General features: G+C 49.0%; 1 protein-coding gene across 8 annotated transcripts in view; it reads left to right on the forward strand.

The window, feature by feature from the left end:
• Positions 1-26,234, forward strand: part of SLC14A2 (solute carrier family 14 member 2) — a 429,661-nt gene that overhangs the window by 396,133 nt on the left and 7,294 nt on the right. For 3 of the 8 annotated variants that reach the window (XM_045521419.2, XM_045521418.2, XM_045521423.2), the window contains 10 exons: positions 1,616-1,763; positions 2,785-2,919; positions 3,722-3,771; positions 4,252-4,426; positions 19,969-20,091; positions 21,262-21,344; positions 22,417-22,576; positions 23,255-23,444; positions 23,800-23,928; positions 24,795-24,987. In XM_045521419.2, the coding sequence (XP_045377375.1) occupies positions 1,616-1,763; positions 2,785-2,919; positions 3,722-3,771; positions 4,252-4,426; positions 19,969-20,091; positions 21,262-21,344; positions 22,417-22,576; positions 23,255-23,444; positions 23,800-23,928; positions 24,795-24,987 (1,386 nt within the window). Of the gene's footprint in view, positions 1-1,615; positions 1,764-2,784; positions 2,920-3,721; positions 3,772-4,251; positions 4,427-11,279; positions 12,089-19,968; positions 20,092-21,261; positions 21,345-22,416; positions 22,577-23,254; positions 23,445-23,799; positions 23,929-24,794; positions 24,988-26,234 lie in introns of those variants that run through there. The other 5 variants (XM_045521422.2, XM_045521425.2, XM_045521421.2 and 2 more) reach the window with 5 other exon arrangements.

Raw genomic sequence — 26,234 nt, forward strand, 5'->3', positions numbered from 1 at the left:
TTCCGTTCCCAGACGGGAAGGCGGGAGTCAGATTCCCCGCAGCATCCTGCACTCCCCAGCAGTGGGGAGTCACGGAATATTCACTGGGTAGATTTCCAGCCTGTCCCCACCCTGCAGCTGAGTTCCCTGGACTGGTGCAAAGTGGGTTTTCAGGGTCTCTTTAAAAAAATCGGGGTCCCCACCCTGTCATTCCCTGCAGAAGTCTGAAGGCTCTGGCCCAAACAGTGCTTGGTGATTAAAAGGCCACCCATTCAGAGATAAGAATGGACATAGCTGAAAAGCTCTCTGGTTCTCCTCAAACACTATTCTCTGAAGAAATCAGACTGACTCCAGAATTAAATCAAGTTGTGAAAAAGTACAAAAGTTCTTCAAAGGGAGAAATTCAGTTAACTCCAAACACCTACAGTAGATTATCTGTAACTAAGCCATTGGTCCCAAACTCTGCTGTCCATCACAGTCACCTGAGGCCCCTGAGGTCCTGCCCTACCCATCATAGCAGTTAAAACAGAAGGTCTGGGGAGGGGGCCAGGCGTAAATACGTTTTTAAAAAGATCTTTAGGTGATGCCAGTGTACTAAAAGTTTGGAAACCACTGAGCTAATCAATAAATATGTATTAAGCACCAATTTTGTGCCCATCGTAAAAGAGCCCTGTCCCCTAAGAGGTCATGTGACCTGATCGTGGAGAAAGGAGTTTGCAGAATTTTAAAGCTGGAAGATGGTCCACTAGGGAAGCCTCCTTATGTCACAGAGGAGGCCACCAGAACCCAGGCTGAGGAAGCGACATGCCCGTGGTCACACCATGGGCAGAGCCCGGGAAAGCTGGTGCTCTCAGCTCCCAGGCCAGCGCTCTCCCCACCCTGCCAGTCCCCCTCCTTTCTTTTGTGCCCACAGAGAGCTCTGCCAAAGTGAGGACGACTCAGTTTGGGCAGAAAAAAGGCTGACATTACTGCCAAATTGATCTCTCCAATCCAGCGCCCTCGGGCCCAGGGACGTGGGGCTCTGTGCTGCTCTCCGCATGTTGTAACTCGTACCACCATTCTGCAGTGCTAAGTGCTCCTTGCAAGCAGGGGAAGTGGCTTCTCCTCCTCTCCAGGCCCTGCCATCCCCGGGGTAACACTGGGTGTGCAGCAGCCGACAGACTAGGGGACTAACTCAGAGGTGCTAGCTCATGAGCTTGGTGACATGTGGTCAAATCGTTTAGAAGAATGGCTTAGAAGATTGTCAAAATTCCTGGACTATTTCTAGGATTTCAGATGATTTTTCAGAGGAAATCTGGTACCCTGAAATCCCCAATGGCAGTTCAGAGACTTGCCCTCTGGTCTCCTCCAAGCGAAAGTCATGCGTCCCCTAAAAGCACCCGGTGCCCGGCCTCTGTGTTAGAGGACCCTGTCCGGCTTTGCATGGGGGATGCTCAGATGCCTGCCAGGTGGTGGAGTGAGGAGCTATTTGTTCCAGATCGTGCCCTCCCACGTTCGCCCACACGCTGGGGGGCACAGCCATCCTCCCGTTTCACCTCGTTACCCACCCCGGCCCCCAGGAATGGCTCAGTCCCGGCCCCAGGGCCTGGTCCCTGCAGTCCACCCTCCAGTGACCTAGATTCTGTTGACTTTGCAGCTGCTGCAAGCCATCCCTATCGGGGTCGGGCAGGTGTACGGCTGCGACAATCCCTGGACGGGCGGCATGTTCCTGGTGGCTCTGTTCATCTCCTCGCCACTCATCTGCTTGCATGCAGCCATTGGCTCAATCGTGGGGATCCTGGCAGGTAGGACCCCATCTTTGCAGGGATTGCTTTCCTGAGTTCATTTCTCCCCAGCATGCAAATAACATTCTAGACTTCCCTTCACTGCTTTTTTTTTTAAACACTGTAAGGGCTAGGGTTTTTTTTTTTCCTTTCTCAAGTCTCCAAACGGAGCAATTGCTATAGTAGGATGGGTGGAGAGATGCGAAGGGACTGCGAAGAGTTGGCCTGCAAACTGAGCCCCTGGGAGCTGAGGGAGGGGAGGAGGGTCACCCAGTGAGGCTGGGGGACAGTTGTAGACGAAGCAGGGGTAGACCACCCAGCACTTTGAAAATTTGAGTCGGCTTAAAGGGAAAATGTGCTCAGAAATTGGATCGCCATTTGACAAATGTGATTTAGTATTTCTACATATGTGTATGTGTATATACACACATTTATATACATATTTGCAGATAGTAGAGTCAGAAATTCATATTGGGTGCTCTGGGAGTCGGAGCCTGCTGACTTATCCCAAAATTTTTCAAGAACTTTTAGTAAGCACGACTTTTAAAAAAAATGTACTTGCAAATAATTTCAAATGTATGAAAAATTATAACAATAGTACAAGTACACACCCATAAATTCTTTACCCAGATTCACCAATTGCTCACACCCTTTGCCGCCTGGTTTCTCTGTCTGCATATCTCTACATGTGGACACACATTTGAAGCAGAACTTTTTAAATTGAAATCGTTCTTGCTAAAATGCGGCTGCTCTGACCAGAGGAGTCGGGAGGACCTGGAGTCCCACCTCCTTGGCCTCCCCTCACCCTGGAAATCGTCACACTTCTGAATGAAACCTTTGAAAAGCAATGGAAACCACTGCCCGCCTCCCATTGTTGGTTTCCTAAGGTCAGATGCCATTCGTCGAGGCTCCTCTGATGAGTAGGGGTAGGGGGTGTGGGAGAAAGAGAGGAGTGGGGCCACCTGAGACCTGGCGCTAGCCGTGGGGTGGCCTTTGTGCTGTGACCCAGAATCAGCCAGAAAGACTTCCCCTTGTCCCACAGCCCTGGCGGTGGCCACGCCCTTTGAGACGATTTACCTGGGCCTCTCCAGCTACAACTGCGTCCTCTCCTGCATCGCCATCGGAGGCATGTTCTACGCCCTCACCTGGCAGACCCACCTGCTGGCCCTCGTCTGCGGTGCGTACCTGGGAAAGCTGGCAGCCAAGTCGCTCCGCTGTCCCTTGATCTGCCCCACTGCCTGGGCTGTGTGACGCCCAGTCGTCAGTACCAAGCAGTAGTGATGGAAGGACCGGTGGCTGGGGTCCTGTCACGGCAGGGTCCTTCCCTGCTGGAGGTGGGGTTTCTCTCCGCACTTTCAGGATGGGATTTGGATAGGCAAGGAGGTGGGAAAGGTGTTCTGGACAGACAAACAGAACAAAGGTGCGGGGGCAGGAGCTTGTCCTGAGGCACCAGGGGTGTGGATGGGCTCCCCTAACCGTCCCGGGGCTCTCACCCTGTGGGGGAGCCCAGATGCCTGGCTCAGGGACCCAGTAAGGCCCAGCCATGGTAGGACTTGGTGAGGGTCCAACAGCATCACAGCTCAGAATCTTGGACAGGAGAGACCTTACCCAGGGCTCACATAGTCTGACCACTCACCCTCCAGACAGATAATCACCCAGCCATCCAGCCTGTGCCAGACCATCTCCAAGGTCGGTGTGGGCAAGTGAAAGGTGCTGGTCACCCCCGACTATGCAAGGCCACCATGGCAGTGAGGGGGGTGGTAAGGGGAGAGTTAAGCTTTAATTCTATCTACAGAGAACACACAGTCTGGTGGGAAATGGGTCACACCTACCTGCAAAGATAAAGAATAACATCAGGCAAATATGCCAGATGTCAGGGGGCAGTGCCAACACTGAGGCTGCCAGAGGCAGGGCGGCCCTGCTCTTGGGGGTGAGGGTGGCCCAGGAAGCTGACCCTCCATGGCCCTTTTCCTCCACAGCCCTGTTCTGTGCCTACATGGGAGCAGCCCTCACCAACATAATGGCAGTGGTAAGTCTGGAGTCTCCGGACACTCCCCGAAAGAGCCCCTCCCCAGCCAGGGCTTCAGCACATTTGGAGTCTTGTGGGAGAATCCTGAGCAGGTTCTGGGGGCTAATAGTCCCCACAATGCCTTTGTCAAGGTTTATCCAGCATTTGTCCAGCGAAGGACTGGCAACTGCAAACATGTGTCTCTGAGGCGTGTGTGTGCACGTGTGTGAAAGAGAGAGTGATGTGACCCGAAGTGGGGAACGTAGATGGACAGATGGAGGTACCTGTGTTTGGCCAGATGTGGGAGAGCATCCCTGGGGGGTTTTCAGCCCTGTCCTTAAAGGATTTTGATGGCGCCCAAAGGTACCAACATCTCGCATTCCTAGACCAACCACTCTGACATTAAAAATCCAGAAACCAATGCCGTCACTAGCACATCCTTCTCCCTCAGTGTCCCTGGAACCTGGGAACGTTTTCAGACCCCAGTGTTTTTGTTTTCAGCTTGGTGTGCCACCAGGCACCTGGCCCTTCTGCCTCTCCTCCCTCACCTTCCTGCTCCTGACGACCAACAACCCCGCCATCTACAGGCTCCCACTCAGCAAAGTCACCTACCCAGAGGCCAACCGCATCTACTACCTGACAGTGAAAAGCAGTGAAGAGGACAAGTCCCCCAGCGGTGACTAGCCAAGTCACAGGCAGAAGTGCTCTCTGCCTGGGCCGGGGTCTGCGCCCTGTGGTGTCAGCTTTGGGCCAATCAGCTACAGCGCTCACTGGCTTTGCTTCTTTTTGCACCTGTGTGGAACCAGACACACCTGTAACCCCCTTTCCCTGACACTGATTTTCTCTCTCTGCGCAAATCGCCTTAACTACCCACTGTGCATCGTTCCAGGAAGTTGGTGGTGAGCTTGCTGGAGGGAGAAGTTAGGCACGTGTTTTCAATGTCATTGACAAAACAGAAACATTCTTCGTATTTAGTCTTTTGGAAAGGTGATTGAGAGATGATCTTCTTGGCACGTTTAACTAAATAATAGATTCTGTAAAATTGAACTTGCCGAGTGGTTCCTGAGTGGGTGAAAACTCGGGGCGCCACCGTGCACAGAGCTGATGGCTGATGGGCACATACAGCTTTACATAAAAGAGGGGACTTTCACACGGATCATTTTAAAGTCAAAACAGGGACAGCTAGGTCACTGAAAGTGTCTAAACAGGGCGTCTTGAACATCCAGGGGTCAGAGTAATGGGCAGGACGATATTCTATAGCAGGAAGAAATCGTTAAGTTAGAATCATACATCTGACTTGCATTATGAAAGACAAGCATTTCTCAGTGTACATCAAACTAGCGACTTTGAGCAGGGAATTCAGTTTAGGAAAGTACCTAAGTTCAGTATGTGAGAAGCTGGGAAAATCTGTTTCGTTTCCCTGTTTGCTTGTGGGTGTTGGAATCTTTATGAGACCTACGATACTTAAAACAAGTCTTTAGCCCTGAACAGAAGAACAGACAACTATCCATGAATTTCATAATTTGGCTTCCCAATTATCATCACTAGTTTACATTCACTCTTCAAATATAGGTCAGGGGTCAGCAGTTTTCTGCAACATGTCAATAGTAAATATATATAGCAAATAGTAAACATTTTCGGAAGCTCTACAGTCTCCTCTGCAAGTACTCAACTCTGTCATCATAGTGCAAAACAACCTTCGACAACATGCAAATGAATGAGCGTAGTTGTATTCCAATAAGACTTTATTAAACAAGCAGCTAGAGTTGGCTGGTCCGTGATGATCAATCTGACAACATTTAGGAGCTGGTGGGTAGCAGGCAGGTCCAAAGGACACCACCAGGTTCTTTATACCTGATAAAGCCATAAGGCATTTTACGTGCAGGGGGAAAGTGTGAAGATTCTTAGGAAATGGAGAGTACCCAAGAATGAGAGATTAGTAAGGCTGGAATCAGGAAAATCTGCCCTGAGGCTCTTGCAGAGGAACTGACAGATCCAGTGATGAGAACTATGGGGTGCAGTTTAAACCAGGCCCTCCTTCCACATACATGTCTGGGAATCACCCCTAAGGTTCACCCTCTCTGGCCTCTCACTCCGTTTCCCATCTGCCAGCAGATGTACCACCATGGGTGGAAGAAGAAAACCCTTCAGTGCAGGGGTTTCTAGGCAGAAAGAGCAGGGAGGCTCATGGAATCTCAGGGTTGGCGAGGAGTGTGCAGGCCAGATTGTGGCACCATCCTGTGATGCGTGAATCCCTCTGTATAGAAGATGGAGGCTTCAGTTCCCTGCCAGGCTTCCAGGCGGGGCTTAATTACCCAAAAATGGAGGGAAGCCCCCACTCCAGGTATTCTGTTGAGAGATAGAACCAGAAACCCTATTCATTAATTATGGGCAAATTGCCTCAGGAAACCCCCTCTTCTCCTTTATTTCTTTTTCCTGTTTTCTTGTGATTCAGTTAAATGTTCCTTTATCCTAATGTTTTTAAACAGATAAAAAGTTCCTTAATTTTAGATCTTTCTCATTTAACAACAAAGGCATTTTAAGGCTATTAATTTCCCTCTGAGTACAGCTTTAGCTGTGTACTATAGGTTTTAGAATAAAGTATTCTACTTTTATCAGTTATAAATAGTTTGTAATCTTAGTTTTTATTTCTCTTTGATGCAAGGATTATTTAAGAATGTATTTCTTAATTTCCAGCACTTTGAATTTTTTGATATTTTTTAACTTTCTATATGTAGTTTTATTAGATTATGAGCAAAGAATATGGCCTGCCAATCCCTACTTTTACATTTTATGCAGTTTTCTTTGTAGCCAAGTATTTGATTGATTTTGGACATATAAAATGCGAATTTTTACTTGAGGGAAATACATATTAATGTATTAATTGCATTGTTCAATTCTTCTATGCACTGATTTACTTTTTGTCTATGGGATCTTAATTCTGAAGCAGGTTTATTAAAATTCAACTGTAATTGGACAGCTTTATCAAACTCTTTTTGCATTTTTGAAACATTTGTGTCATATATTTTAGCGGCTACGTTGTTTGGTGTCTATTGACTCTGTCATTGATTCTTCTTAAATTTATCTTTTACTACTACAAACTATCCATTTTTATATTCATTAGTGCCTTTAACCAAATTTCAACTCATCTGACCTTTATCATTTCCTATGAACTTTCTTCCTTTTAACTTCATTATTTTCTTTTAGCCATATTTCTTAAAAATAGTATATAGCAAGTTTTATATTTAATCTAATCTCAGTGTTTTTGTAATTTAAAGGGATAATTCAAACTCTTTATATTTAGTGTCACAATCAGTACACTGTTTTCTTTCTTCCATCTTACTTTATTTTTTACTATGTATTTTTCATCACGACTTTTGCTTTTTCACGTTCCTCATTTTGCAAGTTTGGCCATGTTGCTGTTGTTTTCTTTCTTCCTTTTGTTCATTAGGAAAGTCTACTATTTTTATTCATTCCACAGATGATTACCACCCTTCCCCAATCCTCATGGCCAAAAGTGCATTTCTCTATTATTATATAAAAACAAAAATGCCAAATCATTTCCCCTGACAAGATGCCCCATTTCTCCAGTGCTCCTTCCCTATCCTGACTATTAAAAGTCTTTATGCTTTCACTCTTCTTCTCAGAGCCCCCCCACCCCAGCCCTAACATATGTTTATGCCTCCAGTGTCTCCCATCTCTAGATTTCGCTGAAATTACTTATCATTTTTAATTTTTTTTTCTCTTGCAATATGCCTTTTGTTTTTGTAGGAATCCTTTCTTATCCCCTATATCACAGATCCCCTGTAAATCTAATATTGTCCGTTTGGAGTTTATTATTCACATTGCACATGTTACCTTCTGTCACTGTTTCCTCTATTCACCTTCCCCTGTTTTATGATCATTGTCCTAATTTATTTATTACTTGTTCAGAACCCTTTCTTGTTTTGCTCTAATAATATGTGAAGGAATACGGGTAACATGTTCTCTGACTCTTCATGTCCACAGAGATTTTTTACCCAGGAAGTAAATGGCATTTTGCCTGAGGGTGGGTCTCTGGGCTGCAGCCTTCCCCCTCAGTTGTCCATAGGTGTTATCCTGTCATTTTCTGGCTTCCAAGTGCTGCAAATGAGAAATCTTATGTCAATCTAATTCTTTCTCTTTTGTGAAAAACCTGTTATTTCTTTCTAGGAGATTGAAAGGTTTTCTTTTTATCTTTGGAGTTCAGGAATGTTATATAGTTTAGCCCAAATTTGTGTCTTTCCTCATCAATCCTGCCTTTCAGTCTGCAAACTCAAGTCTTTCTTCAGCTCAGCAACTATTCTTCCAACACTTGTTTGATTACTGATCTTCCTCCCTCTCTTCCTTTTTCTCTCACTGGAACCTCTGTTATCTATATGTTAGATCTCCCTAATCTCTGCCTCTAGTTGCTTATTTCCTTCACAATTTTTATTATGTGGGTTTTTGCTCTCTTTTGAGATATTTATTCCATGATTCAGATTCCAACAGTAATCTTTCTTTCCTTCAATTCAACAGATGAATTGAACTTTTTTTAACTCAGATTATGTTCTTAGTTTCAGAAAATCTTTGGGATCTGGAGCTGAAATTGAATCTCCACTTGTGTTTTTATTATTCTTTTGTGTTTGTCTGTTTCTTCCTGCTCCAGAAATCAGATGCAGCTTCTGGTAACTCATGGCCCCAAACTTTTCCCCATTCCCTTTATGCCACAAGTGATGGGCCCCTGCACTGGCTGACCAGGGATGCTTGAAAACATTCATGAGCCAAGCCCCTAGCAACCCAACCTTGTGGCCTGACCTCATTCACTCATTCATCCAGAAGACATTGTATGAGGAACTATTAATATGTTACTCAGGCCTCCGCTTCACAACAAACCAGGAAAGAATCAGACCAGTTCCTGCCTTCAAGGAATTCACTTCATGGAGATTTACCTGGCCAGGTGAGTAGTCTCACCTGGTGAAGATATGGATGTCACCACAGACAACCTGAGCCACATTAAGTTCACAGCACCAGTTTCGTGATTTTGAAACTATCTTTTCAGATTAGCTTTCTGTTCAGGAAAAGTATCAAGCGTGATTTTAAGAGTTTCAGGGAAATCTCTGTGCCTCTTCTCCTCTTGTCCTCTGTCTTGCCATTACCTGCTGCCCAAACATTCCCAGCCATCCCTTCAACTTAAAGCTTTGAATCTGTTAAAATGTAAACAATCCTGGGAAGGTAACACAGTAAGCATGATCAGTCATTTGCATCTTAGGTTGAAGGAGTCATTTCTGAGAAAATGTTGGATGAAAAAGAAAGGGAAAATACAAAGGAAAAAATGGCTAGCACTTTTTAGTCTCTTTGGCAAGGGAGAGCATGCTGAGACGGGGCCAGGCTGAGTGAATGCCTGGGGCCATGACTGTCTGCAGTACAAGGTAGCACATGTAGAAGAAGTCGATTTACTTGGCATTACTTCAGAGCAGAGGATAAGGACCACTAGGTGGGACTGACAAGCAAGCACATGTTCAATCAGTGGAGAGGGGTGCTTTTTGGCAATGGAAGTTGCCTGAGAAACGGTTGCCCTGTGAGACCCTGAGTTCAGGAGCAGGGGCTGGAGGCCTATTGGAGATGCTGGTTTTGGGTGGGAGTAGACCAGATGACCACTGCCACCACTCTCCTCCAATATCAAATTTCTATGAGTCTATGGCCCTGAGTTTCTACAGAGGAATAAGGAGGACGTATCACTAAGGCGGCAAAAAAGTAAGAACATGGAGATCAAAGGTACCAAAAATATACCATTGCTGCCTTTGTAGCTTTTCCTAGAGCTTGACCAGTTAGCCATTTGGTTGGTCAATCAAAATGTTCAACGTGGTTGCTTGTGTGGATGCAACTGAGGAGCCAGCATCCCTCAGCTGCGCCTTGTCATTGACCCTCTCCTCTTCATCATTCTTCCCTCTCCAGGGACTCTTCTTCTGGGCCACCCTCTAAGATCTGCCCAGCAAGAAACTTAACCTTCCTGGCCTATGTCAGTGGCTACATCAAACCTGTGTGCCCCAGTTTGCTTGTGCTTCCTGTATGAGTCTGTGCTTTGCTTCCTTGGGTCATAAACGTTACGAGGGCCTGGGGACAACTGGAATCTAAAGCCTATTGGGGGCTGGCATTTTCAGTGTGGGTATGATTTCCACTCAATAAACCAGTCTCATCTGGCAACTTTAGAGGCATTCACTTTTTATGTGAGATTTTTCTGCTTCTTGCCTTTCGGAGAAGATAGAAGAATCCACAGGGAGTACTTCTGTCCCTAGTGGAACTAGAATCCCAAGGCCCCAGGGAAGGAGGCAGGGGCATTGCTAGAAAAGTCCTTACTTCCTGTGAGCTGCTAACTAGGGGCTGCCCGCCCGTCCTACAGCTGCAGAACCTTCTGGAACAGAGTGAAGTAAAGGAGGTAAATCTCCAGGGAACTCCCAGCTCCGCTTTCACTTATTCCACAGGGACTTCAGCCTTTTCCCCTGGAAGAATCTGACCTCCCCAAGTTTGGCTCCTAGAGGCCCATACAGGCTCCTCCTGCTACAAAGCTGGACACACGGAGTTGAAGTCATGAGCGCTATGAAGAGGACCTGGTCCTGAAGTGAATTCTGATTGACCAAGGCCTCAAGGAGATACTCTGTTGGCATAAAGAGATCTCTTGGGGATCCGATCCCCCAGTACCTGAGCTGTGGCCTTCGGTAAGACCCACTGGGGATAAGATTCCACCTCTATCTTCTGCTTTCCAGGAGCATTCGACTGCCCCCACCCTAAGCCTTGAGTGACAGGCACCACACTTCTCAGCACCACGGCTCCATTTAGCTCATGGAACGTGTGTGAACTTCCTTGAATGGCTCCTCCCAGGTAATCACTTCCTGTCTTTTCAGATTGGTTACATGTTGTACGTGGGTAGCACCTCCCTGCTCCTTCCAGGGTGGCAGATGTTGAGGGGCTGGAGTGAACCCAGCCCAGGAAGTGCAGGAGCCTTCAGAGAGGCCAGAGCAAGAGGGCCAGAGACGGGCATCCAGAGCTGAGCCAAGAGGACCAGACAGCTGGGGGACAAGGGGAGTGTCAGCAGACAGCCATGGGCCCTGACATTGCAACACCAAAGGCAGTGCCCACCCTGGGTGCGGGGAGCTGCCCTCTAGTCAGTCCCCCGCCCCTCTCTGGAATGTGGGGCCTGCCAGGTCCTTCCCCTCCCCCACTCTGTTTGCTTTCCTTCTTCAGAAGGCCCTCCGTGATCAGGACCCCTCTTTGGCAATTCTGAAACACCTGGAACGGTGGGAAGGGGGCCTTTGACGTCAGTGGGGAGTTTGTCTGCTCAAGTGTAGCTAATTTCCTCAGGGTGAGGTTCTGTTTCTGAACCTGTAGCCATCTCACACCCTGTCACTGAGCAGGGGGTACAGAAGGGCAGGGGGTCGGGGTACAGGGTTGATACTTGACCCATCACACTCACAGAGCCAAACAAAGCATGTTTGGATTACACCTCTTCCCAGACTCCAGCCCACTGGACCACCTGGCCTCACGGGACTTGGGAGGGCAGATTCTCTAATATATAGAGCTCGGAGTCCTTTCTGGACCTGGGGTTAGGTTATGTCTTTCTTGCTCTGAGAGGGCCCCCAGGCCCCAGGCAGCCAAAGGCAGAAAGAGGAAAGATCTGAAAATTTCTACCAAACCAGAAAGACAGCACCTAGGGTTGGGCTGTGCAGACACATCCACCGAGAGGCTGATGGCAATACTGTCCGCAGCCTGTGCCTGCCTGTGTGGGGACTTAAAGGAGTTTATTGAGGTTACAGGGCCAATTGGACCTCTGAGACAACACTCAGTTAAGGGCTTTAAAGGCAAATACTGGAGCAAGAGTTCTAAGGAGAAGAGGAACTGGGAGGCGATGCCTGAGAAAGGACAGGGAAGCCGCTGCCAGGCAGTCCAGGCTCTGCCCCATTAAAGGACACCTGCCTGATCAAACCAGGCCGGGGAAACCATGTAGCCAAAGCGAGTCTTCCCCAGGGAGTCTAGGAAGGCCAGAGAGTGAGTGATCTGCAGGACTCGCATTCATCCGCCTCACCCTCTTCCTCCATGGTACCCTTCCCCAACTGGAAGCCGGGCACCAGGCAGAGGGTTAGGAGATGCAGGGGAAGTTTACAGAAAGCCAGCAAGAGGGTGAGCTGGAGGGCTACGGGAAGTGAAGGGGTTCGGGTTTAGGGAGAAGTCCAGCGCCTGAGCTGAGGAGCAGAGACGCCACCCAATTGGAAAGAAGCTTCTTCCCCAAATCCCGGTGGTCTAGAGTCCTCCAGCCCTGTGCAGGAAACCTGAAGGAGCTCAGGTAAGAGGTCCTGGGGGAGAGAAATGAATCAGGTAGGTTCCCCTGGCCACAGGACCAGCTGGCTTCTTCAAGGAAGAGAAAAGAGAAAGGCCGGTCTTTTTTTTGTTCCTTTTTTCTGGTGAGTTGCCAAAAGGCAGTCCTGGGGTAGAAGACCTTATTAAGAACTCTAGAGAGAGTTCAGATCCCAGAAGCTTCAGGCTGGAAGAGCTCTTAAACAGTTATAGCTCAAACCCCTTACTTTTTAGATGAGGAAATCCCAGCTTGTCCAGGGACCCGTCCAGGTGATAACTGAGCCTGGACAAAAGCCCAGGTGTCCTAACTCACAACCCTGAGCCCTTCCTGCTCACCTGGTGATGGATCTAGGTTAACCCATCAGCCCTCAAACCCCCTGACTACTTACTGCCCACTGGGTGAGCAAAATTATTCACCGTCCTTTCTACTACTCTGTAACCCACAGTTCTGACATCACTGTGGTTCCCAGGGCAGCCCCGTGTTGAGCTGAACTGTGGGGTGCTAATGAGGTAGATTTGAAAACCTTCTTCCCAGGAGCACTTACCTGCTGCTTCCAGGGTGGAGGTGCCTGGCCCAGGCACCTCGGCCTCTCTCCCAGGTCCTGAACCCCTTCCACAGACATGCCAATAGAATTAGACCATCCTGACCTCCCAGCTTAGCAGCCTGGCTCCTCGGTGGCCCTCTTACACAGCCATTTGGATTACTTTAGGCATGTTCTGTGTGGCTACAGAGAGTGGATGTTTCTGGAAGACAGATAGCCATGCCCTAAGGGACCACATGCCGAGATACTGAAGTTATCTCATCAGAGGGTGGGCAGTCCTGTAAGGTATGTGACTTCCTCCAAAGCTGGCACCAAAGGGTATGATGCACCTGAAGTTTGGCTGTCCTGTGAGGCTTGGAAATGCCCATGGCCAGCCCTCTGCTGCTATCGGCAGCCTGGCTTTTGTGTACCCCTCCCCTCAAACTCCTGTAGCACCCACATCCTCTTTTAATGTTGGAGGGGAAAGGCCAGTTTAGTCTCAGGTGCCAGCTCTGGCTGACTGGCGTTGGTCGTCTGGAGCTCTGTGTTAGGGAGGATTCTGGGGCTGTGCTGAAATGCACTGGGAAGGAGCGCTGTGATCAATTAGCTGTGTTTGCCATGGATGATGTGAAGGAGGGGCGGCGGGGAGGAGGACGTGGGGAAAGGGAGGACGGAAACGTTGCCACAAGAGAAGAAGCTGGTGTGCAAAGACCCAGAGCTCCCCTGGCCTTTCATTGGATGTTACAAATGCAGTGGTGCACAAGTGGGCTCTTTTTTTGTCGTTACTACTCCTTTTAGGATATGGAGTAATTTGTAATTTCTTGAATAAAAAAGTCACAAGTCCATTGATATAATTTGCAAAGGCTCCAATTGTTTGTAAAACACCTACATTTCGGGAGTAAAGAATCAAAACCAGGAGGTCAAAACCCAGCCCTACAGCAAACTAGCTGTGTGACCTCCTTCTCTCTGGGCTTCAGGTTCTTTCTACTGATGCCAAGACCCAAAGGTCACTTGGTTATCCATGACTGATCATTCAGTGGATTGGAAAGCATTTACTGAGTACTTTGCATGTGCATTATGACTATTAGTCTAAAACTCTTCCATGGCCCGAACTCCAAAAGATGGGGTCTAGAGTGCCTTCTGCAAAGAATGGAATGATCCATATGGCCAAATAGCCCAGGAGGGCTTCACGGAGGAAGTAGAACACAAACCAGACTTTGAAGAGTGGATAGAAATTGGGCAAGAAGAGGAGCAGAGGACCAGTGTGAGGGCAGAGGGCCAGCCAGGGTGCGTGTTGGGAGGGAAGGGATGGGCTGGACGATGAAATCAGCCATGTTGCAGAACATCTGGGAAGCCTGGCTGGGGAGCTGGAGCATCATTATGCTCTTGGCGGTTGGGAGCCACATCGATTGCTGAGCGAGAGAGTGATGGGATGAGGTGGCTGAAGCACAGAATGGGCTGAAAGGGGAGAGACCAAGGTCGGGGGGGCGGACAGTGTAGACATGCAATTCTGACGTGTGGGCTGGTATGAACAGGGGAAGGAGACTGAAGCTCATTCTGGAGGAGTATCAGTCAGGCGTTCCCACAGCTACAGACGGGGTGCTCTGACCTCTGCACCCTCTTTAACCTCATTCATGAGGTTATCATAAGACATCATGATATTGAATGAGGCACCAACTCATTTATGCTTATTAACGTCTTCATGGAATGAGCCAAAGACACCAAAAACAGAACAAGGCAAAACTAGGCCAGTCTATCAGCCAACGAATGAGCTGCGTGGGGAAGATGTGAAAGAATGTAAAGCATTTCCTATGAGGGCGAAGTCTCCCTTACCTTGGAATTACAATGACGCATATCCCACCTTCTTAAAAACTAACACACTGGCTAATTAAGAAGTTGAGCCTTCCAAATAATTTATCGCCAAGTGTTCCCACGGACCTGGTCTCCATCCTTATCCATTTCTCTCACAACCCACCTTCCAGTCGAGATATATCAGGAAGGCTCAGGAAGACTTCGGGGTTTATCTTGAATCCCCCAAAGGGGAAGGCGCCACAGTTTAAAGAGAAATGGGCTCTAGAGAACCTAATTGGACCATTCCATTCAAAAGCAGAGTTGAATTAATAGACAAAAATAAATCCCTAGGAGGAAGCAAGGTTTGGGGAAATAAATCTTAAACCAGAAGCCAAGAGACAGAAGAGACAATGTACTGTGCAGGCCAATAGCCGTGAGGTCTCCAGTAAGTTCCTCCATTACTCTAAGCCTTTGTTTCCCATCTGTGCGGAAGGGGTACCCCACGGGGGCCCTGGATGAGAGCGCTGGACTGGATAACCTCAAATGCCTTTCCCAGTTCTAACATTCAATGCCTCTGATAGTTTACAGAATGATCTTTGAAAATGTCAACTAAACACAACTTCACAAAAAAAGATACAACCCCATTTACCACCCACAGGTATCTCATACACACACACACACACACACACACACACACACACACAGAGTAGCCTTTAAAATTACAGATCAGAGTGCAAAGCTCAGCTTCCACATGGGAAAACATATGTCCAAACTGTGACCCAAGTGTGATCCTGTAAAACTGGTTGCAGAAAAAAGTCAAATTATAAACGAGTTTCACTTTGCAAAAGTCATGCCGGCATAGTAGCTAGGAAATTGCCTTGTGATTGGGGGTGTGTCCATGACAGTAGGTGGAGGAACAAGAAACCCAGGAATCTGGGGAGCGATGATAAATGGTAGGTTCCAGACCATCTATATGTTGGCCGTTGCTAGTGAGAGATGGACAGGATTGGTTCACCTCCGGGAGACAGTAGTCTGTTCAAAACCTGAGAAAGACAGCTTGGAGAAAGTGTGCAGGTACAGACTTGTTTGAGTACAGGTTGATTTTCAGTAAGATAAACCAGATCTTTTTTTTTCTTCTGAAAGATGCTGTGTAGGGTTTTGGTTTGTTCTTTTCCCCCTCAAAGAAATTGGAATAAGCTTGAAAATTGTATTTGACAGGTGGGCTCTCCTGTAAAATCTTTCCTACCCCTGATATTTGAACGGTTGGCATCTTCTGCGCATCAGCAGTCAGCAGAGGCGTGGGTACCACAGGACACTACTCTCCAGAAAGAAAGAGTTTCTGAACAAATCGTTAATGGCTCACACCTGCTCTTTCCTTCTCTGAGTCAGTGGGAGGAACGCATTGCTGGACTCCAGCCTGTTAAAACACGGGGTTAGTGGCAATCCTCCAGGGCAGGGACCGTGCCCCAGAAATGGTCCTGAACGGCCCTGGTGGGAAGCTACATGCACTGGGGCACTTGAAAGACTTGTCAGAGGGGAGAGCCGCAGGGCGTCCGCCAGGTGGGCATGCCGAGGAGTCACTCAGCCACTGAGGTTTCCCTGCAGGTTATCCAGGACAGGGCTTCCCGCCCACGTGCCACAGCCCACAGGTGGCTGAGCCGAGACAGCACATCCCTTGACCCTCAAAGCAGATAGGTGGGGCCCGGTGCGGCCCAAGTCCCCAGCCCAAGCCCTAAACAGCATCACCTGTTTGCTGCCCTGGGCCACGCAGGACTGCTTTTCATGTGGGCCATGATGTTAGGGAGGAAAAAAAAGTTGGAAAGAACCCCCAAAAGTGAGTTATTGTTAAAAAAAAAAAAACTTATCCTTGGGCTATAGAACACCCATCCCCCAACTGCCCCTGGCTCCAAGCAGCTTTGGGCTTTGTGACCACCCGGTGTAATCTCTTGGTAACTGAAAGAAATCACACCAAGCAAGATCTCTGTCTTCAATTCTGTTTCCTTCTCTCATTAACTGGGTTCTTCCAGTTCCTCTTGAGGGATTTCTGGGTTTCTGAGTGGTTGGTCATAAATGGCTAATTATTTCATCACCATCTATAAACATCCTTTCTTCTATCCAAGTGTACATCCTTGGATATATACTGGATATACACACATATACATATATATGATACACACTGGCATATATACTGTAAATAATCAGTTCTTGTCCTGCAACTTCCAAAACCCTACACAGCTCAGCTATTACCATTGTGAACATTTGTATGGCTCTCCCTTTTATTTCAATATTTAACATCTACCATGAGATATAATATTTTTAAAAACAGTTCATACCCTGAAGCATCCAATGCTTGCTCGTGATATCACACAGAAGTTAAAACGTGCAGTGTAATAATCCCTCATTAGCATATTCAGCGAAGACTTCTGAGTGCCTGCAATGCACTAGGCTCACGCTAGGTGCTGGGGCTGCCAAGGCAAATTGCTACAACCCGGGCGGTCAAGGATCCCACCATCCTGTGAAGGTGACAGACAAGAACACAAGGCAGGAGTGGGTGCGTTAGGGGCACAATGCCATGCCTGCCCTGACATGAGGACCCACTCTGCCCGGAGCACCAGCTGTCCCAGGGATGTGGCCTCCCTAACGAGGTACCTGATGTGATCACTGCAAAATTGTTCTCCCCAGCATTTTGCAAACATTATTCTCATCTTCGTAACAATATGAGAAAGAAATAGCAGGTTCATTCTGAAATATCTGTCTCACCCTATAGGGTCGGGTTTGCAAGGTCAGCCCTATGGGGTCTGTATATTTCCTTCTGAGCAGCCGGCTTGCAGTGGAAACTGTCAGTGAAATTACATGACTTGCAAAATGCCGGGCAGGAATGAGCGATGCTGGTTCCCAGCCAGTGTTACCCGTGTTTCCTTTTTCCCCACCGCACCAATGGAACATTTATTTCTAGAACATTTGATAGATGTGTTCATGCTATTCTTGAAATTGCCTTTATCCACTAAGAAAGTCCTAAAATCTGTCCCCATAGTCATAGTAAGTTGCTGTCACCTTAGCCTCAGGAAATGTGTCACTTTCTCTCCAATCTTTCTCATGGCCTCTCTTCCCACCTGTCAGTCTCAACTCTTGGCTGGCACATCTAGAGGGGCTGCTGCCCTCCCTGGGTGGTCTGCAGCCCCCTATACTCCGGTACTACCCACGGGAGACCCAGAAGCAACATTATGCCAGACCACATTTGGGGCCACGTCTCCAACTCACCCCAAATAATCGTACAAAAAATGTTTTCAAGGGAAAGGAAGATATTTTTCGCTTTTGTTTTTGTGGCTTGGACATCAACTCTAGGAAAACACAGTAATCTGCCCCCCCCCTTTCCTGGGCTCTGAGCAGGCAGCAGAATCTAAGTGCTGAGGGTGAGGGGCCAGAGCAGGAACAGGGAGCCAGTCCCCCTGCAGCCATCTGGGGAGCAGCAAACTGGGAGTCAGGAGACCCAGGTGCAACCCCTGAGTGTGCGGTGACTAATAACCTACGTGACTTGGGGTGGGGTGGGGAAGAGGGGGTGCTGGTTTCTCTGGACACGCGAGGCACACTGATCTTGAAGATCCATGCCATTCTGAGTCTATGATGCTAACTAAGGTCAAACTATTGCTCTGTGCAGAGGGTGGCTGGGGTGGCTGACACTTGGTACTTGAGGACCAAGAAGCAATGAGGTGCCCTTCCTCTGGCAGATGCGCACTGCAGAATGGCGCTTGGGGACCATGCCTTGCTTTGTCAGATGATGCAATGATAGTCCCTCGGTCCTCATCCTCCTGCACAGAACCTACCTGCAGGTGTCTGAGGGCAAGCTGGCATTCCACGTGTCTCTGAAATTCAGGGTCAAGGGAGTTTCTCCAGCCTCTGGAATTATGGTTCCATGCCAACCCATGGTCAGGATGCTGAAACAGAAACTTCTTTCCCCTCTCAAGTCTTGAGAGAAGGGACATGGTCCCATATTCTATCTTTCAACCTGAGAGTACAAGCAGAAACCATTTTCTGCTCGGACACATCCCACATCCTGCCTGGTTGTTGGTCCTGCTATATTCTCAGCTTTGCTAAAGTCCTTTCTACATGAGCAGTGTGATCTAGGCCAGTTCTTTCAGACTTTAATGTGCACTCAAGTCAGCCGGGGATCTTAATTAAAAAAAAAAAAACTTATTCCAATTTGGTCGGTCTGGGATGAGACCTGAGAGACTGCATTTCTAACAAGCTCCCTTTGACGTCGGTGAAGCTAGTCCAGAAACCAGACTCTGAACAGCAAAGATGCAGAGAGAAGGACTGAGGGCCGAGAGTCACACAGCTCCCGTTTGTAGGGTATTTCAGAAATCACCTGAGCCTCAATTTTCCGTCTTTTGGAGATAACACTGCCCAAGTGAGTTAACTTACAAAGTGTGCAAAAGTAACAGCAGTGTGAAAGTTCTCCACTCTTTCCGGTAGCCACTCGATCGTCTAACTCTAAGATTACGTGGGAGCCCTAAGCAGAAAGCGTCGAAACTACCTACCTCAGGGAACAGCCAATACTCTGATTAGTCAGCATGGGGTGGCCGTAGGGCATTGGGGGGGGGGGGGTTGTCCTAACAAGACATCAGGTGATCTGATGAGATCTGTCGATACTCAGACCCTGCTTCGAGAACCCTGCCCCAGTAGTAAGCTGCTCTACTCTCTGCATGGGCAGAAATTAAAGACAAGGTACAGCAGAGGGTTTCTTGTAGCAGATCACAGCTTTGGGCCTCTTACCTCCCCACAGACTGGTACTTTTCAAACCAACATGCACAGAAATCACCTGGGGACCTCTGTTGAATTACAGAGTCTGATTCCACCAGTCTGGGTGGAACCTGAGATTCTGCATTTCTAACAGGGTCTAAGATGAGGCTGATGCTGCTGGTCCGGGGACCAGACTTTGAGTAGCAACAACCCACATGAGAGGCTCTCAGCCCAAACTGCACGTCGGGGCCGTCTTTTAAACACCATAGGCTTTTGAAATTCTCATGTTAAAAATTGGCCTAGGGTAAGGGTCAGGCATTCTTCTAAGCACCCAGGTGATTCTAATGCGCAGGTAGCCTTGAGGAACCCCCCCCCAACCCTGCCCCCCAGACACACACACACACACTCCCTGCCGCAGACAGAAGCCAGGGCACCGCTGAAGAACCGGACGGGCGGTGGGCTCGATTCCGCCATCCGGTCCGGTCCGGTCCGGTCCGTTCCAATCCGAGGCGGGTGAAGGGGGCTTTAGAGCAGTGCGTTGCTGGGGAAATAAGACAGACTGGCCCGTCGGCCTCTGAACTCTGATGGTTGTGTGTGGTGTGGCTTCTGTGCGGAAAGGAAGCTGAGGTTTCTCGGGAGGGATGGGAGGAGGGCTGGGGAGGAGGGGCGTTCTCCGCAGACTGAGGCCCTCGCTACTGCCGCTCAGACCGCACTGCCCCTTCCGCTCTGCGCGCGGTTTCCCCCGCTCCCTGCTTGCCTCTCGGGGTGGGGTGGACCAGGGTGGGACCCTGACCTGTCTCGTTTTGCCCCTGGCTAGGCGGCGCTGGGGGGCAGCCACCCACGACGAGCCCAAAGGCCGATGAGGGCTCAGAGGCCGTGCTCCCCAAGCCCAGGAACGTGTTCCACATCGAGTGGTCTTCCATTCGGAGGAGGAGCAAAGGTGTGCGCTTCCTCCCCCTGGCTCGGGGTCCTCGATCTGCTCACCTCTAAAATGGGGACGTTGGCAGCACCTACGTCACAGGGTGGCGGGGAGAGCCACGTGGAGAGGGCACTGAGATATGTCAAGGGCCGCTTTAGGAGGAGGCACCTGAGGCAGAAGCAGCGGGTCTGTCGGGGTATCACACACACTGGCCTCAGAGTCCAGGGGAATCCTCCTTGCTTCCTGCTCTTCATTTCAAAGCTTCCTTAATTTGTTTCCCCTGCATAGTGTCACCTACCAACCAGACTGTCATTTGCAGTCCCTGCTCCTTCCACAGTGGGAGCACAGCGCCTTCGATGCATCTCTTCTGGTGTTTAGGGGCGCTGAAATCTCATGAAAACAGACTGAAAGGCCAATTGTCTGAAGACAGTGGGTGTTCAGAGCCCAGCCTGCCATTCTCACACTTGACCACAAGAGGGAACCAGAGCATCAACACCGACACTTCCAAGGGCTTGCTTTCATGATGCATAAAACCCTGCTGAAATTGGTCATCTTTAAAAATAAATTCTCGTAATAGTGAAAAATATGTTCAGAGCCACTACTTAATAAGAATCCCCTTATATTACAAGGACATACTAAAATTTTTTTCAGGTAACATGGATATCACTTGTCTTAAATATCTAAAATGCCGAAACATACATCTTAAAAAGACCGAAGCAGCTGTCATCCAGCCGGGAAGAGTCGTAGTGGAATTCATACACGGACCTTGCACGTTTCAGGCAGTTTCATACTTTATGAGCTATAACACCTACCAACTGTCCGTGTCATGTGGGAGAAAGAACCCTGGGTGCAGGGCTCACGGCAGCTCAGTGTTTCCTTATCTAAAAAACACAGGGATTGAATAAAATCAGAGCCTCTTAACTAAAAGTCAGTCAAATCTCTGAACTCCCTAAATTCCTATAAAATATCCTGTTTACATGAGGATGTGCATTTTTTTTTCCCCAAAGAGTGAGCCCAAATGGGTGTGTGCGGGAGCAGAGGTGGGAGCCTTCCTGCTGCAGGCGCGAGGGCTGGGGCATCCTCAGGTGGGGTGGGAAGTACTGAATTCCAACTCCAGCCCCGTGGGAAGTTTGCTGCTAAGGTGTCAGGGCAGAGGTCCTAACAAATGATGTTCTTTCCTTCCAACTCCAGTGTTTGGGAAAGGCGAACATCAGGAGAGACACACCAAAGACTCTTCTCTATCTCAATACCGGAAGCCCACAGTTGAGTTGCTGGTGAGTGAGGAGTGGCTCGAATCACAGGCAGTGCCCCACATCACAGAGCCGCCCTCGGCAGAGGAGCGAGCTGAGGTCCCGGAAAAACATCCTCTGATTTAGACAAACTTAATTCTTGAGCTGGTATTTCCAGAAGCATAATTATGTGGGATAGAGATGTCTGTTTTTCAGTTTACTTTAAAAAGTTTCATATTTATTTTGCTTGAATTGTTTCGTATCCATCTTCTTCTGAATCCAGCATTCAAGTATTTAGGAAACAAGCTGGTGCCCATTTTCCCAATTTTCAAAACAGAATCTTTGTGTGTTTAATGTTATGGACAGTTAAATTTTAAAGACTAGACATGCTGGGTTAGGGGGTATATTTTCTCCTGGAAAGAGTGTGGTATAAAAAAAAGAAAGTGTGGTATAGTAGAAGTAATATTTTTTTAAAGAATCTTTAAGTCTGTGGTTAAGTCTAAATTCTGTCATTTGACCTTGGTCTTGACCTCGCCAACCATGCCTGAGACCAAATCCACAGGATGAAGATAAAGATATTGTCTTGTTATACTACAGTCTTGGGGGATTGGTTCCAGGACCCCCATGGGTACCAAAATCTTCGGATGCTCAAGTCCGTTACATAAAATGGTGCAGTATTTGCATATAAACTATGCACATCCTCTGGTATACATTGTCATCTCTAGATCACTTACAGTACCTAATACAATGTAAATTCTGTGTAAATAGTTGCAAATACAATGTAAATGCTATGTAAAAATTTGCCAGTGTGTGGCAAATTCAACTTTCGGTTTTTGGAACTTGCTGGAAATTTCTTTTCCTAATATTGTTAACCCCGCAGTTGGTGGAATCCATGGGTGATACAGACGGTCACCTGTACAAGGTTGTCGCCCATATTAAATGAGGTGACATGGCAAACAAAAGATATTTTAGTCTACAGAAACAGAGATGGTTAAATAGCAATGTCACTAAATCCCAAATGAAAATCCTGACTTGCCCTGAGTCAACACAAAGTCATTCTTTAATGTGAGCAGCTCAGAGTGTGGGACCTCCTTGCCCATCTCTTGCCCCTGGACAGGATATGGACACCATGGAGGAGAGCTCGGAGATAAAGGTGGAAACAGGCGTCTCCAAGACTTCCTGGATTCGGAGTTCCCTGGCCGCCAGTGGGAAGAGGATCCGCAAAGCCCTCGGGTACATAACGGGAGAGATGAAGGAGTGCGGAGAGGGACTTAAAGGTAAAGGGTGAGAGCAGCCCCTGCCCCTACTCCTAAAAAGGTCCCCTCCAGTCGTCCCCCAGGAAACACCCTGCACGGCTCCCTGCAGACTTGACCGAGTCCTGGTTCTGTGGTCTTGCGGATAAGATAGGAGTTTTGCTCTCATGACAGACATAAGTCTCTTGGGATGTAAATGATGATACATGTAGGTGTCCGAGCTCTGTTTCTGAGCATGCCAGTTGTGCTCTCTCAAATAGCCCCTCAGAGTGTTGCATTTTAGGTCTGGGATTCTAGAGCCAGCATTCTAGATAAATGCCCACCCTAGAGATGGCTCACAGAGCGCTGCATCTGCTCTTCCAATAGACTCCTGTTAGCAACCTCCGAGCTCAGGCCATGGGTTTGACGCCCACTGTGCCCAGAGAGTTTTCTTTCTGCATCTGTCTTCTTGAAAATTCACACCACCTGCACGGGGGCACAGGCAGCGCTGGGTCCCCACTGCGTCGCAGACAACCTGAAGACCACAACCAGCTCGCGATGGGTCCTCCCGGGTTCTTGGTTACCCTCCTCTGTGGCAGATGACAGCAGGGGGCTGAACCCAAGTTGGATGCCCGGCTTCCCTGGCCCCCCACCAGCCCGCTGGGGCCTCTGGGAGCCCACACACCTGAGCCTTAACTGACGCCCGGCTCGGGTCCATTTCAGACAAATCCCCAGTGTTCCAGTTCCTCGACTGGGTCCTCCGGGGCATGTCCCAGGTGATGTTCGTGAACAACCCCCTCAGCGGCGTCCTCATCGTCCTCGGCCTCTTCATCCAGAACCCCTGGTGGGCCATCGCGGGCTGCCTGGGCACCGTGATGTCCACCCTGGCAGCCCTCATCCTGAGTCAGGACAGGTGAGCCCCGGGAAACCCAGGGTCTGGGTGCCAGGCCAGAGGTCCTCCCTGAGGGGACCACTTGCCAACCACCCATCCCCTCACTGCTTGGCTCCCTGCTCAGAAACCCCTAGAAATAAGGTCATTCATGACTCAAAACAACCATTCCCTGCTTATGTTTAACAACTAGTCTCAGAGAATGTGAGGGGTCACTGTCTCTCCTCCCCGTGCCCAGCGGGGCTAGGCTGGAAGGTGTGTAGTCAGGTCTCAGCTGAGAGAAATCTGAGTCAGAAGGAAAACCAGGGAGGAAGCGCCCCCTCCATTAGGCCATGGGGAGCCCTCCCCTCACCAGCCTCCCCCCCCCCGACCTCCCCAGATCTGCCATCGCAGCCGGACTTCACGGCTACAATGGGGTCCTGGTGGGGCTGCTGATGGCCGTGTTCTCGGACAAAGGCGACTATTACTGGTGGCTTCTGCTCCCCGTCATCCTTATGTCCATGACTTGGTAAGTGTGCTTCTGAGGCTGTCAGTGCAGTGCGAGGGCTGCCAAAATTTTGTCCCCAACTCCATGACCATGATCGTGCCATTTTTAAAGCAGCATTTCCGTAGTTTGCACGGCAGAAACAGCAGCTGGAAAGAATGACTCACACTATTCAGCGATGGCACGTGCTAGGTGACCTGTGTCCAGTGTCTCACTACCTGCCACCCTTTACTCTCTGCCCTGTGCCAGAGCCCAGGGCAAGGAGGGAGCCCCACAGAGGCTGAGAGCCACAGCACAGGGGCCTGTCCGTTTCAGGAAATCTCATTCTTCCTGCTTCCCTGCCGCCCCCACCCCGCCCCACCCCCTACATTGTGTTTCCCTGTCCTGGGGCCCCCTGACCAGACCTAGACAACCTCCCAGTGTCAACTGAAGGCCCAGCCCCGAAGAGAGGCCTCGGTGTGCCAGACCCCAGCTACCCCTCACCTGCAGATCGCAGGGCACCCAGCCAGGAGAGCGCTTCGCGTCTCAACAAACGTTTGTTGAATGAATGAATGTGATTCCCTCCCCATCAGTCACTCCCCCAACCTGTCTCCTCTCCTCATGCCCAAGGAGGTGCGCTCCACGACCCTTCAGGGGAGTTCTGTGGCTCCCTGCCTCAGGACTTCCCCCAAAAAGCCCTTCTTCTGAGGCTGAGTCTGGACACCAGCCCAGGTGCCGTGTGGGGCAAAGGGAGGAGACCCGGGGAATGGCTGCTCAGGGCAGTCAGGCTGGGAGAGGATGCCAGCAGGTGGCTTTTCCCTGGGAAGGCTCCAGGAGCCCCCCAGTCTGCTCAGCCTAGCATCAGGGCTGGGGGCACTTCTCAAACAGTATCTCCCGTGCTTCTCCATCAGCCCCATCCTCTCCAGTGCCCTGGGCACCATCTTCAGCAAGTGGGACCTCCCAGTCTTCACGCTGCCCTTCAACATCGCCGTGACCCTGTACCTGGCGGCCACAGGCCACTACAACCTCTTCTTCCCCACGACACTGCTGCAGCCCATCTCCTCCGTGCCCAACATCACCTGGTCGGAGGTCCAGGTGCCCTTGGTAGGTATCGCGGACGGCAGAAAAGTACCATCTGTCCAAACTCGATGCCAAAGCAGCATTTATGTGCTGTGCACATCAGAAACATCCACGAGTGTTACCTGTCACCAGCTATGCGGGCCGAGGCACTCTGCAGACACTCCCTCTCCAGCCACCAGCTGCTTCTTTTCTGTTTCCGAGAGCTAAAAGGGCCATTTCTGGCCCCACCCTGTGCACAAAGAAGCTAAGGCCAGGTGAAGAGCCTGCCTGAGGTCGCCCTGATTAGTGAGGGTCAAAGTCAAGACCAGAGCTCCAGCCTTCTGACTTCCAGACTGGGGTTCTATGATTCTTTTTTTTATTTAAGTCTTTGTGATGCTTTATTCCAGTTTCAGTCAAACCTGTGCTGTGTATTGTTTTTCACTCAATGTCCTTGAATCACTAAGGACGCGCGCATCACACTGCCACCTGCTGGCTGCAGGAGTCTCTGCTCCAGCTCCAGAGCGGACTGTGTCAGCTCTCCGGGGCATGCCCGCCCTTGCCAGCGCAGGTGTCCCTCTGTTAAGAAATATCTATATAACAGAGCTCTTAACATTTTTTGTAAGTATTCTGTATAGTCTGGACGTCTACCAAGAGAAGTAAGAAACTACACCAACGCGTTAAATCAGCACGGAGCACGTGCCCTTCAGCCTTCTTACCTAACACATGGGCTTGTAGAAGGCACTTTGTCTCGGAAGTAATGGTGCCAAGTTTCTCTGAGCAGGTCAAGCAGACAACAGCGTGGCGTGGTGGAAAGAGCCCTGTATTTGCCCAAGACACGTTATTTAGGAAGAGACATACTCGCCTCAGCCCCATCCTTGTCTATCCACGTGTGTGTGCGTGAGGACCTTCAGGATCCAGAGGTGACAGAAGGAACCATGTTGGCAGTTCAGACCCTCAGATTTCCCTTTCTTGATAGTAACCCAATCAATATCTTTTGAAGTCAAAATTGCTCTAATGGGCAAGTATATGTATATACGGAGATGACCTCTCTATGAATATAGAAGAAGCAAATTTCAGATATTTTGCAATCTCCATACCACGCTCTCAATTGAAAAGATACTAGGAATTTTGTAGAAATGAAAACAAAAATTAGAGAATGCTGTACGAGTGCTTCAGAACCCCCAGATTTCCAGGAAAGACAAATTCAGTTTTTGGCGGTTATTCTTTAAGTAACTTTCTGGCCAATTGAATGGATTATGATAATGATGAATATGTTTTGTCTTTTTGACAAT

This window comes from Camelus bactrianus, chromosome 30 (genome assembly GCF_048773025.1).
Source record: "Camelus bactrianus isolate YW-2024 breed Bactrian camel chromosome 30, ASM4877302v1, whole genome shotgun sequence".
NCBI lineage: Eukaryota > Metazoa > Chordata > Mammalia > Artiodactyla > Camelidae > Camelus > Camelus bactrianus.